The sequence below is a fragment of the Pantherophis guttatus genome, chromosome 1, assembly GCF_059756535.1.
Source record: "Pantherophis guttatus breed Tessera chromosome 1, ASM5975653v1, whole genome shotgun sequence".
Classification (NCBI taxonomy): Eukaryota; Metazoa; Chordata; class Lepidosauria; order Squamata; family Colubridae; genus Pantherophis; species Pantherophis guttatus.
In genome coordinates this window covers 37694251-37708226 of record NC_142063.1, presented here as the reverse complement: position 1 = coordinate 37708226, position 13976 = coordinate 37694251, and the positions used below count along the sequence as shown (strand labels likewise).

The following is a 13976-nucleotide window of genomic DNA, read 5'->3' as shown; positions in this document are numbered from 1 at the left end:
TTTCCAGGGCAGCCCTGTGGGCCAGATCTAAGCACCCTTGGGCCTTGAGTTTAGAGGCCCTGATCTAGACCTTTTAAAATTTTCCCAACCTACAGAAGTCTCAGGCTTATTGACTCTGCATAGAATTCTTCATCAAGATGGCATGGAATGTCCATTTGCCAATGTGACATCTCTTTACCTTAAAGGATGTTGCATTAATCCTGGGAGAAATAAACAAAACTTCGACTATCAAATAAAAAGCCCTATGAATATTGTTAAACTATTGTGACAAATGTCAGAGGGTAAACACCACTTTTTAAATAAAAGTCTGAAATCTACCATCCCCGGTAGGAGAACATTACAATGACTAACTTATCCGTTAGGGATACAGTCCCAATTTAAAAGCCATAGATGATATTTGGGTACCATTTTCTCACAGGTCTAGGATGTGATCACATTGTAGTTCCTAGTCATGGTAACCAGTTTATTTTACTGTGTGACCTATTGTTTTAAAGACCCCGTTTTAGCCTTTGCAACTGTTCTCTTTTCATAGCACATCAGCTTCCTAAGTCTGTCCTGCAAATCAATATTAACAGCTGTGTAAAGTTGCCCACATATTGAAAGAGTATTACTGTTGATGGATTTGTATTTGGTTTTGCCCCAGGAAATGCTTTATAAGGCATTTCTTTTTAAAATGACAAACGGTTCTTTTCTCAATTGGAATAGTCCTCTGCTGTTAAATTACAGTTTACCTTTTAGAGTGTTTAGTGCTTTGCCACTCTTAATTTAGTCAAATGTTCTAGGTTTGGGAAGAAAGAAAACTAATTGTATATTCCTATTGAAAAGTATGTCTGAATTCAGTTGGGATTAATTCCAGGTAAATCAGTACAATTGTATATGCTAATGAACTTTTTTTAAATTTGAAGCTAGCATAGCCTTAGGATAATCCGTTGGATAAATGATCATAAAGAAAAAAAAAATCATGACTGCACTGATTTATGACAGCAGTTCCAGTTACAATTGTTCAATGACTTGTGCACAGTTGTTAAGCACATTGTCATGTGACTGCATCTTGTGACTTCCTGCTGACTTCTTCATTGCTTTGCTTATCAGAAGCCAGCAGTGAAGGTTGCAAATGGCAATCATGTGATCATAGGACATTGTGACAGTCATAATTGCATGCTGGGTGCCAAGTGCCTAAATTGTGATCATGTCACCATGGGGATATGGAATATGGAATGGTTGCAGCTTTGAAGATACATCTCCTTGTTCAGAGAAGTGAAAGCATTGAATGGTCACTGAATGAATGATCACTGAAGAGGGCTATCTCTACCAAATGAACTTCCCCCTTTTAGAGGATTTTTGAATGGGTTGTAGCCACTCAGCTTCAGATGGCTGGATGAAATGTATTTGGTCCCCTTTTAGTTAAGGCTTTGCTTTGAGACATCATTGGTCATGGTTATGAATGAGGCCTTGGGATGGAGGGTGATGCATCTATCCTAGTCCTACTAGATCTGTTCAACACACTAACTTTCTGGTTTTCTTCTGGACCAGCTATGGAAGTGGGATATTTATAATGGTTCTTCCCCTTCCTCTGTGGGTACTTTTAGTTGGTGTTGGTGGGAGGGAGAGGTTGAGTTCTAGGACCCTGCAATATGGGGAGTCTCAGGTCTTGAATCTCTTACCCTCTTTTTCTACATCTACATGAGGCCTCTGGCAGAGGTCATCTAGTGGCATGAAGTGTGATATCATCAGCATATGCATTTACACATCTCTACCTCTGGCCAACCAAGCAGCACTGTCTTAGTGTTGCTCTGGAGGCTGCAAGGATTCAGATGGGGAGGAGCCAACTCTGACTCAACCCTAGCAAGATGGAGTGGCTCTGAATTTTTAGTCTCTTTGTTCTGGTGAGGTGTCATCTTTGACTCTGGCCAGGGAGGTACTCTCCCAATAGAGCTTGCATGGAACTTTGGGTTCTCCTAAGCTCACATTTCCTGCTGAAGGAGCAAGTGACAGCTATGGCCAGTGAGGCCCCCATTCTATTAGCTTTTTCAAAGGCCTTGAAGAGCTGGCTCTTCCCAAAAGTGCTGGATTAGGGAGAGACTGGAGTCTAGTACAGTTGAATGTCAGCGTTTGGATTTGTTGTTTGTGAGCCATATGGATTATAGATAGTCCTTGATTTATGACCATTCATTCAGTTCAAAGGTTAAATGAAGAGGACTTAGGATGGGGCCTCAGAGTTCTGGTATTTCAGTTTCCCTGCAGTCATGTGATCATGATTGCCCACCTTCCCTACCAGCTTCCCGCAAGCAAACTCAATGGGAAAACCAGTTGGAAGTTGGAAATCATGGTTGGATGAGGTCTTTGCTTAACAACCTGAACAGTCCTTTAATAATGGTAATCAAGACTGCAATTGTAAATCAGCTTGGTCACATGATTTTTCACTTTATGGCTGATTTATTTATTTATTTATTTTGCTTTACAACCATATTGTTTAGCTTATTGTGATCTCATAATGTTTCCCTAATCCTATTGGTTTACTTTGTCAATCATTTTGATATGGAAACTCTGAGACTTTGTATTTTAAGGCACACAAAATTAAGGCGGGAAAAGGGAAGAAGTTTTGATCAACTGATATTTGTAGGCATAAAAATCCAGTGTGAATTGTTTAATTTCAGCTACAATTATGCTTCTTGATTATATTGTCCTGTGACAGAATTTCACTAGACACATAATGTAATTATTATGATAGTAAAATGTCTGGAGCTACATATATGTATTTTAAGTATTGTCTGGGTTAGAATGTTCATGGATTTTTTTAGTAGGCAAAGATACGAGGACACTTTTTTTTAAATCTCAGGTTTCCAGCGCCGTCGACTGATTCCAGCTCCTCTTCCTGATTCTACATCTCTGGGCAGAAAACAGAATGTTGCTGGCCAGTGGGTTGATCTTCCCCCTTTACCAGGGACTTTGAAAGAGCCATTTGAAATAAAAGTTTATGAGATTGATGATGTGGAACGATTACAGCGACATCGACAAGAGGAAAGTGAGGTCAGGATACATTTTACAACAAAGTGGACAATATAAATTTCACAATCTGAGAGGCAATATTGTAGCCTAAAAATCTAGTACACAAGTGGAAGAACAGTTTGTAATTAAATCAATATCATAAGCCATTTTTAAATAGTTAATATGTTGGTGTGTCTTGCCCATTGAAAATAATTTGGTCTACCATTAATTGTGTTTAATGTAGTTGATGGAGTGAGTGGAGAATATCAATTAATACATTATGAGTAGGCTTTATAATAATTGCCTGCCTGATGAAACTTTATGGGTCTCCTTTCACTAAAGGGTCATTAACTCTTTATGTAAATGGTAGAACGTATCATTTAGAATTCTGTTAAGTTCAAGATGCTGTGAGTTTAATTTATTTGTAATTGGCAAAACAATCCAGTTAATTCTGATAGGTAACAGGAATTACAATCATTAGTTTGCTACCTGTTTAAAATAACTGCTTCTTTTATTTCATTTACAACAGCCTTTCCAGGATGTTGAAAAGGTAAGTCATGTATTTCCATCTTATTTATCTCTTCAGAGCTAGTTATTTTGTGGCAAACATAAAATTTTCAATTAGTTGTGTTGTGCACACAATTGGGGATGGTTTCAATGCAGAACCCTCAGGCCAATGGAGGAGATCCTAAGTGAGTTGGGGAATTTGTAAAATAACTTCTCACCCAAATGCTACACGTATGCATTTTTATGTTAATTGATAACTCCACAATCAATCTCAGATCTTTTATTATACATTGTTTCTAGTGTTTTAGTATCCATTATTGTAAATTATGTTTTGCTGCTTTTTTAAAATTTTGATTATATTTGAATTTTATTGGCACCATTATTTCAGCTTTATATATAGTTTATTTTTGTTGTCCTGAAAGCTTAAACATCAGACAAATAAAATGGGAGTAGAGGCTTTGTTTTCTCTCTTCTACTTTTACTCTGCAAGCCCTTTACCCATCCACTTTCAAACCATGTTTAAAATGAAGCAAGACAACTGTAGCATGGGTTATGGAGCAAACCAGATGGGGCATGATTAAGCATCCCACCTGCACATAGAATTGGGATTTTGAAATTTTATTTTTTTTCCTAATGGAGTTATATTTCCTCGTTTCAAAGTGGGGAGGGGGGGAAATAATTTCTCTACATATGGTTGTAATTTAAGTGTATTGTAAAGGAGCACATTAACTCAAAATGGCAATAAGTGCCCTAAGTGCTTGTAGAAGATTGCTTTATTAGATTAGCATCCATGAAAGTTCACTTTCAGCAAAGATGGGATGGGAGAGAACTCAGCTAATCTTTGATATTGCTTGCTAAGGCTTCATGTGAGTAGTTGAAGTTGAATGGTGTGGACTGTAGGCTTTTGGGAAATAGGGAAAAGCAAGCAGATGGCCAGCAAAGAGTTACAGATGAGTAATTTTTGTCCCCTAAAGGGCTTGATATATTTTAATACGAAGCTGAAAATCCTAGAGAGACGTCACCAACGGATTAGGGAAATGAAAGCAAAGCATGAGTTGTTGAAAGAGGAATTGGAAGAAACAAAATGCAGGCTGATGTTGGATCCAAGCAAGTGGAAAGGAGAATGTAAGTATTTATTTAGTGCTAATAGCGAAAGTGCTTGATTGACAGAAAATTATGAAGAATGGTACAACCTAAATATTTTAATGCAGTGTTTTGATCCAGAATTGTTAAAGAGCTATAGGGATAGATATTATCTGCCTCGATCTCTTTTCATAATTCATCTTTGTACTCTCTCTGTCCTAGCTTCATGTTAATTCACTTTTAAAATGTGGAGCTCTTTTAAAATTTGGTGGCAGAGCAAAGTTAACAAAAACTAAATTATATACAAAGGAAGGAAATGGTAAAAGAGCAGACCCAGTGGTGGGATTCAGCCAGTTCGCACCACTTCGGGAGAACCGGTTGTTAACTTTCTGAGCAGTTTGATGAACTGGTTGCTGGAAGAAATTATTAGGGCAGAGAACTGGTTGTTAAATTATTTGAATCCCACCACTGAGCAGACCCGAACAATTTATTAATTAGCTAATAGAAGTTAAAGAATAAGATGAACGAACAATGTAAAGGATGGATAAAAGACTGTACATTTAAATATGTTGATGAAAAATAAAAATAAAAAAAATTCAAAAAAAACCCCTAAATTAAAACCTTTAAATGAATTACATTTATTAATGTATTTATTTTAGATTTAAATTCAAGAAAATTTAAAAGATAACATTAAAAAACCCAAAAAGTTTTTTTTAAAAAAGAGGTTAGCAAAAATATGAGCATTTGATTCAAGCAAAACATTTTTTATTGACAAGTCCCTGTTTAGTGTACCATCAGCCCCTCTGATTATTTCCTCTTTCCATTAATTCATTAGTAAAATGAAATTGTTACCTCTGCAGCCAGGCTCACTATGGATAAAAATCCCATCTCAATTTTATGCTGAAATTCAATCAGTTTTTTGGAAAAGGAGATTTATTTATTTATTTATTGTTTGTTTATTTATTTATATTCAGTCATTTACCAGAAAGAACTTTGCGTAGCGAACAAAAATCAAAGCCACAATATATTTAAAAAAAGCATTTAAAACAACATTGAGCTTCCTTCAATAATACCACGCTGCCTCCATTAATACCCCAGCTCCATGCCTGGTGGAAAAGCCTGACCTTCAGTGGTTTCCTGAAGGATCAACAGGATCAAGGCCATCAGTATCTCCTGGAGGAGGCTAGAGAATATTCGCTTCTGGGGTTCCATCAGGCAACACTGTTTTACTTAAGAAACTCAGAGCATGAGCTGCTAGATTTAGGGGGATGGGCAGAAACCCACAGCATATAGAGTTTAAAAGTGATAACCGGCACATATACAGTGTGTTGCAATAATCCAATTGGGAGATTATAAAGGCTTCAGTGATCATGAGAAGTGCCCCCTGACCAAGGAAAGGGCATAAAATTATTCCAGACAGTAGCTAAGACCTTGACTGACTCATGCAACAGATTCAGGAACCCCAAGTTCCATTGGAATCCCACTAGGTCAATTAGGTGCCTGGGATAGACTGATCAACAGATCCCTCCTCTTGGAATCTCCTTTCTTAGAAATTCTTAATGCATAATGCTGGTTTAAAATTATTACATTATTATTTCTTGATACTTGCTTGGATATTAAACACCTTCTGTTTGTTTGTTTTTTATGTTCCTAGTTGAGGTTGATCCTGATCTTGATAAGGAATCGCAAGATTATCTGGAGGCATTAGAACAAGTGACGAGTGAACTAGAGCAATGTGTAAATCTGTGCAAGTCGCATGTCATGATAGTCACCTGCTTTGATATTGGAGTGATCAATGACATCCAGGATGGAGCACAAGAAGTGGAAGTTTGAAAACATTTGTAAAGGGATTTAAGGCAGTGGAACCAAACTTTCAAAGGAAGGAAGAAAAATAAGTGTATTGGAAAGTGATGGTGAACGTGTGAGAATTTATTGCGACAAGGAATGTTGTGGAAACCAGAAACTGTCAAGGAATTGGAATGTTCTAAACCTTTATGGTGCCTCAACAATCTATGAATTGTACAAAGCTTACCATAATTTCTAAAAGAGAAAAGCAGAAAAGAATATGCTGAGAACTGTTTGAAAAGCGAAGTGCCTTTACCATTCATTTGTGACTTGTTTTCTTAATTTTCTATTTGTTGTTAGAACTGAAACCAGCAAATCAAAACAAATCATAAAATGTATTCCTATGAAATATTTTCTACTGTATAGTGTAATTTATGACTATATGTAAAAACAAAACAAAAATTGTAGCAAAAGCAATAATTATGTTTTCATACCTGAATTTGCCTCCTTGTTTCACGGAAAAGCTGGTTTATGTAGCAGAACAACAACAAAAAATTATATTGTAATTGCTTTTTCATGGTTTAGGATTTGATATATTTTTATGAACATTATCTATTGGAAAGGTATATAATGACATTTTGGAACACTTGCTTTGTATTCAGTTTTGATACTCTTTTTCAGAACATGACGAACATGCTTTTTCCATGTTTTTTCTATACAAATATTAGGGCTGAAATGTTTGATAGATTGATCTGTTACATTTGTCAATGAAAACACCGTAAGTTTGATTAAAAAGGTGCCTCCTGATTAACTGAGCAGCAGATTTTAAATCTTTTGTTTAAACTTATTTTTAATACAAGGAAAAGCTGAGGACCGCATGTGGCATACTGTAGCATTCCCTGTTCTCTCTGCTACTTACATAGATATGTCTGTTCCCAGGTGGTGCTTATTGCAGCATACCTGTACATGTGTTTTTTTAAAAGCGAAAGTTACATTTCTTTTTCCTTTTCAGATCTTTTGTTTATATTTATGTGCATTTAAATGTATTTAACAATTAATTGATTAGTAAAAAGCCAAAACTCAAATAGTTGATTGGCCAAGATTTCTTTTATCAGACAGCAGTTCTAATAAATAGGTTAACCAGTTAGGCAATTTCATGGGCAACATTCCTAAACTACAAAGTCTCAGAGTGGCCTGTGATTACTTGTTGGTAGGTCTGCCATAAGAGAGAGGCAGTAAAAGCCTTGGTAATAAAGGTCAACCTATAGGTTATTGCACAGACATGATTGCATAAAAGACCCAGTGGCTTCTACTTCTAGTCAAATCCAATTTGGGAGAGAAATCTTTTTCAACGGTGACACTTTACTCCATTATTGTAGAGCTGCTAGAAAGAGTGTTCGAGATAGCAAATTACCAGGTAGGATATGGGTCAAGCACCACATCATGGTTTTGCTTTTGAAAATGGCCTCCAATCTCTTTGACTAGATGAAAAGAGCTATGAGAGCTTTTATACACGTGTATATGTATTACATAGTTTTGCCCTAACTCTGATAATTAACTGCATTCATAACTAACCCCCTTTCCTAGAATTCCTTAACCAGGGGTTGGCATCATGGAATCTCTTACCCCAATATAGCCATCTTGTGTTTTTACCATTGGAAAAGCTCCTCCCGCCATCATTACTGTCCCACTGAACATGCCTGGGGTGCCTGGTCATTGTTCAATCTTGGACCAATGACGTGTTGAATTGGGGAGGGATGGTGGGGTATCAAGTTGCCAGCCCCTGCCTTAATCTAATTTGATGAAGTCTGTTAACTACACTGTGGCTTTTCTCTCTTCTGAGTGCAGGAAAAAAAGAGTTGGTTCCAGACTTAGTCACAAGAGCAGTCCCACTGAAATAAATTCATTTCCTTTGATTTCATTGGGTCTACTTATCCTATGACCAGACTGGATCTAATCCTCTGTTTACAGCCAAAATCGCACAGAAGTGGGGTAAAATGTTTTCTTGGGGGCGGGGGGGTAATAATTAAGTTAGGTCCATATTTTTGTATAGTTTTAACAATAAATATAGCATTTGCATTTTATGAACTTTGAAAGACAAATATATCTTTTTACAGTTTTTCTAAGGAAGGCAAACTCTCAGGATTGTTTCTAGACATGCTGCATGAATTTTGTGCTCTTTCTCCCTTTCTTTCTATTCTTTTTAAATAAAGCCACTTTCCAGTGGAGACTGTTGATAAACTGTTGCCAAACAAAATAACTTTTGGAAAAGTTTGATAATGTATGTAATGACTGCATTTCATAAGGAACCATATTTTCTATCATCTTACTATGTACGGGGTTGTGTTTCCCCTCCAGATCCTTTGTATAAATGTATACAACAATGGCTTGCTTCAGCTTTTCCATGTGAATAAAAAGATTTGTCTATTGCTACCTGTTTTCTTAATTTTAATGCGTACCCTTTTCTTCTCTAGCAATATGGAGTAGGACACTTGTACCTGTCACCCTTAAAAGAACCAGGGTAAAGCACCAGGGTAGAAAGTGGGAGTTCTAGTGCCCCCCTTAGCTATGAAAACCAGCTGGATGACTTTGGATCAGTCATTCTCTCTCTCAGCCCAATTCATCTCCCAGGGCTGCTGCTGTTGTGGGGAAAATAGGAGGAGGAAGATATGTTGGATATGTTCGCCGCCTGGAGTTGTTTGTAAAAATAATAAAGGCAGAATACAAATAAGTAAAAATAAAAAGTTTGCTATATATTAATTAAAATACATACATAGTATCTATGATCTCTATGATTTATATTAAGTAATATGTATATAGATCCAATCTGGGTTGTTCACCAAGACCGGAGATTTAGTCTTCGAAGCTTTCAGATTTGTGCTGGAGCCTATCCTCAGGGGACTTCTCTTTAGCAGAATGTGTGTGTGTGTGTGTGTGTGTGTGTGTGTGTCAGAGTATTTGCAGCACATCCGACCAGCACACAAATCTGCAGAGTCCAACTACATAAGAAACTTCTTTATATACAATACCATACAGCACAAATCAGCATACAATAACACAGAAACAATATTCATAGAAGCAAGTCATTATAGAGTAGAGCAATACAGAGGGTATATATTGTGCAGAGGCATGTATTACAGAGGCCAAACCAACTCTTATATACAGTTCAGCAAGTCTAAGCCTCACCCAGACTCCAAACTGTTTCTTACGGCCTCATACAAATACTATGTTTCAGTTTCCAAATAGTCCCCATTGACTGACCTGTTGCTATGCCTATTCCAGTTCATGAATATACTGCCAGTGTGTATATACGTACTTTCATTATTAGAAAATTATGAACTTATAGATTCCTCTCAACAATTGAATTCAAAGATGATCAGGGATTTTTGAATCCATAAAGCCCAAAGATAGGAAGGGGAACCATTGGTGGTGGTGGTTGAGGATGTATAGTATAACTTTTTTGAAATTCCAGATGTTGGTTTTTGGATGCTTGCAAAGAATCTGGTAACATCCATCCTTTGTAATTGGATCCATACCTATCATTAGAAGTTGGAATATGGGGAGGAGCAGCAGTAAAAGAGCACGTGGGAACCAGTGGTAGGTTCCTCACGGTTCGGCACGGTTCGGCCGAGCCGGTAGCAGTGACGATATGACGTCAACGAATTGGTTCTCTTTGTTAGGGAGCTGGGGGGCCCTGCCACCCGCATTATTCTTACCTTTTATTTGGCCCTGCCCCCAATCTATTCGCTGCCTCCCGAGCACTAGCTTGACGGCTAGAAGGAAAAAAACTGTTTAAACTCTTGCCGCGGGGTTTCAAAGGGCCGTCCTACAGTTGATCAGTGTTAAAAGTCAGTGTGGTGGTAGACCAGTGTGCTCGAAAAACAAATGGGTAGACCGGAACGCTCCAAGAACAAATGGGTAGACTGGTACAGCTCTGCAAGCAGTTAAAAGCCTGGTAGACCAGTACCTCTGCTAAATCCTAAAGAATTGTCACATGACCATCAAACCACGCCCACAAAATAAGGCTCGCCCACAAATTTTAGAACCCATCCCTGGTAAGAACTATTGGGAACCATTGTTGGCATAACTCTTCTGTAAACGAATAGAAATTCAGGGAATATAATACAGGCAGTCCTAGACCTACAACCATTTGTTTAGTGACCGTTCAAAGTTATAACAGCATAAAAAAGTGATTTATGACCTTTGTAGCATCACCATGGTCACATGATCAAAATTCAGATGCTTGGCAACTGGCATGTATTTATGATGGTTGCAATGTCCCATGATCATGTGATCACCTTTTGCAACCTGACAAGCAAAGTCAAGCAAAGTCTGGGGACGCCAGACTCACTTAACAATGTTACTAACTTAACACCTACAATGATTTACTTAACAACTGTGGTAAAAACTATCAGAACATGGAGCAAAAATCACTTCAAAACTTTCTTGCCTAGCAACAGAAATTTGGGGCTCATTTGTGTCATAAGTCAAAGATTACCTGTAGTGTGAACTGGTCAGTGTCCATTCTATCCTATAAAACAAAAGGATAGAACAATTTTAATAATAGAATGCATTCATGTGCTGTAAAATGCCAAGGATGAGGCATTTTGAATATAAGAAAAGATGAATTGATCAACTAAAGTTTAGAACAACAATAACAGCTGCAGCATGAAATGTGTATAAATTTTCAGTACTTTTCTGTGGAGTTAGCACAAAGCTCAATCTGTAATTATAAATCCTAATTATTTGTCCTTTCGTATTCATACACTTATTTGAAGAAATAACAATTACTCAGAAGGTAAACAGCCTCAATTACAAAATCATTAAGCACAAAGCTATCAGTTAAAAGGGATCAATTCTTGTTGCAAAGAAGACCACGATTGAGACAAGTAGATCAATTGACTGATCTCTCTTAAGCAGAAGGGAAAAAGTGCAATGCAATCCAGGAATTTCATGGGGTGAAAGCAGGATTCTGTCACTAGATACTAGAAATGAAATTTTGTTCAAGGGTTTGCAAAGGGCAACCTAGAAATGGTATGTTCAATTTATTTTTGAAATAATATCTTTAGCTGTAGATGAATGAGGGTCTTTGATGAGCATTTATTAATTAATCACATTTATATAGCCTCTCATCTCACTGAAGACAACTCTTGGGATGGTGTGCAACAACAGCATAATCTTTCCATCTATTTCCCTGCTTTTTAAAGATTTTTTCAGGCACAAATCACCTGCATAGAGACTGGGGCTATGCAATTGTTGTCTTTAAAATCTTAAAATCTATCAAATAAATTGATGCCAATGATTGAAAAATGTGGTTGCAAAGTATATATGTGAATGATTTTTTTTTAAAAAAAGTTATTTTAAAAAGAGTTGGGGAAAGCGTAGGTACACCACATTCACTCCTTCCTACACACGGGCTCAGATCAGTCAAAGAAATTAAACAGAAGCTGGGCAGGAAATTGGAATTCTACATATCATCTCTTTGGCCTTTAAGTCACAATGAAGTTTCAGACAGGAAATCGAGGAAGGGAAATAATTTCCATCAGATTGCATGAGCTGATTGCAGATAGATCAAGCTCCTTGGTAGCTTTTGCTCAACTAGGTGCCCTCTGGATGGGTGGGTTTCATCTCATCTAACTAACATAGCCATTGCTTAGAGTGCTGGGAGATTAATTCCACAATTCTGGATTAAACTCAGATTGAGGAGTTTGGTGGTTTCTAAAGATCTCCATCTTAGTTTTTCTTTTCTTCTTCTTCTTGTGCCATATCCGTCATCGGACATTGGCCATCATGTTGGTGATCCTATTTTTATCAACAGCTGCATGAAAAATTACTGCTGAGTTTTGTCCAAACCAGTTCCTTAGATTTTGAAGCCATGTCTCCTTCTGCTTGAACCTCGTTTGCCTTCAATTTTTCCCTGGAATGTTAAGTGAACTATGCTGTATTTTTCCAGGTGTCGCATCACATACCCAAAATATTCTAACTTTTGCTTTTTTATGGTTTTGACTTTTTATTTTAGTCCTCACCAATTATCATTTTCTAAACAAAACTTCTGGATCTCTTATGCCAATAGAGCAAATGGAAGTTTGTAAAGTCTATTCCATTACAAATACTGATAATAACAAATGTGGAGGCCAGTGAGCAGCAATGAGGTTACCTGCTTCCAGTATTATTTCCTGGCAACTACTGAACAGAAAAATCTCTACAGACACCTCTCAATTATTTTCATAATCAGTGATGTGGGAGGCTAATGGGTTTTTTTTTTTATTGTTTCCATTTTGACTGTCATCCTGGAATTTTGAAAATAGCTGCCTCTAATGTTTGTATTTCCCAATAAACTTTTTAACTGCTCCTGTTTCCTTATTGTCATAGTATGGTCTCTCTCTCTCTCTCTTTTTTATCCAGGGCAATCTTTTAAGTGCATCTTATATAAATTCTTAGCTTTACTTCATATGTACGTATGATACATTCTTTCCTTGGCTCATGTCTCATGTATAGCTTTTTTGCTCGAAGAAAGCCCAACATCAGCAGATTCTGTTCAATGGCAGAATCCATTTGGCAGATACTGCATTTCTTCTTCCGTAGAAATCAGTTACAAATTTCTTCTCCATCATTAATACCAGCAACTTTCTTTGTTCCTCAGACTTTCAAGAGTGATAGAAACTTTTTACTTGTGAACCATTTCATTAGTCTCTGATGAATGTAGGTGTCAAAGTTCCAAGTAACACCCCCAATGAAAGAAGACTCTGAGGCCAGAAATTCCTCAAAGTTCCATTTTATTAGAGATGTCATATCGGCACATCTGGGAAAACCCAAATCTGAAAGCTTCCAAGTTTTCCCCACCCAAAAGAAAGTCCAAGTCCCTTCCCCTGCACCCACATGTCCATCACATGGTCCAATCAATGCACTGTCCAAACTGGAGATGCCTCCCAGTCATGCCACTCCAGGTGGAGGCCCAAATGTCCTTGACTCTCAGAGAAAGGAATGTTATTATGGCTAAATATCTCCACCACTTTATCCTATCCCCCCCTCCCAGTTTCCCACAGCACTAAGTGTGGCAGCCCTGAAGATCCAAAGTAAAAGATGGCCTTCAGGGCTGACAGGAGGTGCATTTACCCCTAAAGTTGTTGGCATCATCATCATCATCATCATCATCAATCATCATCCTATTTTAATTTACATGGCGCCGTCTTCTTTATCGTAATCCAGCCTGCATTTGCTTTTAATTGACCCATTTAGACGAGGCTGTTGTATTAAAAATATACCACATAAGATGAGACTCAGAGTAAATGAGCATGGCTCTTTCAATATAAATCTACTGTCTGCTGAACTCCAGCAATGGGCTGTAAATTATCCATTGAGTTTGTTCTTCAAGATAACCTTTAATTTATTACATGGCTTCCTTCCTTGTTATATTTGTGACTCTCCCCCCTCATCAATTTACATATGCTTATTCTTAAAATATGAATCAAGACTTATTTATGGAGATGAAATTGGAATCATGAGCTCAAGAAGTGAAAGCAGAATGTAGTGTTTTTGTTTTACTCACTCATCTATCAGATTAGAATGATAGCCTTCAACTGCACACTTGGAAAAAGTCTATTGTTTATATA

At 37.3% G+C, this 13976-nt stretch overlaps 1 protein-coding gene across 7 annotated transcripts in view; it reads left to right on the top strand.

The window, feature by feature from the left end:
- KIF26A (kinesin family member 26A) overlaps positions 1 to 8796 on the top strand; it is a 161899-nt gene extending 153103 nt beyond the window's left edge. For all 7 annotated transcript variants that reach the window (XM_034418563.3, XM_087871868.1, XM_087871866.1 and 4 more), the window contains 4 exons: positions 2840 to 3030; positions 3518 to 3538; positions 4470 to 4620; positions 6233 to 8796. In XM_034418563.3, the coding sequence (XP_034274454.2) occupies positions 2840 to 3030; positions 3518 to 3538; positions 4470 to 4620; positions 6233 to 6411 (542 nt within the window). In that variant the 3' untranslated portion in view covers positions 6412 to 8796. The remainder of the gene's footprint in view (positions 1 to 2839; positions 3031 to 3517; positions 3539 to 4469; positions 4621 to 6232) is intronic.
- The last annotated feature ends 5180 nt before the right edge of the window (positions 8797 to 13976 follow it).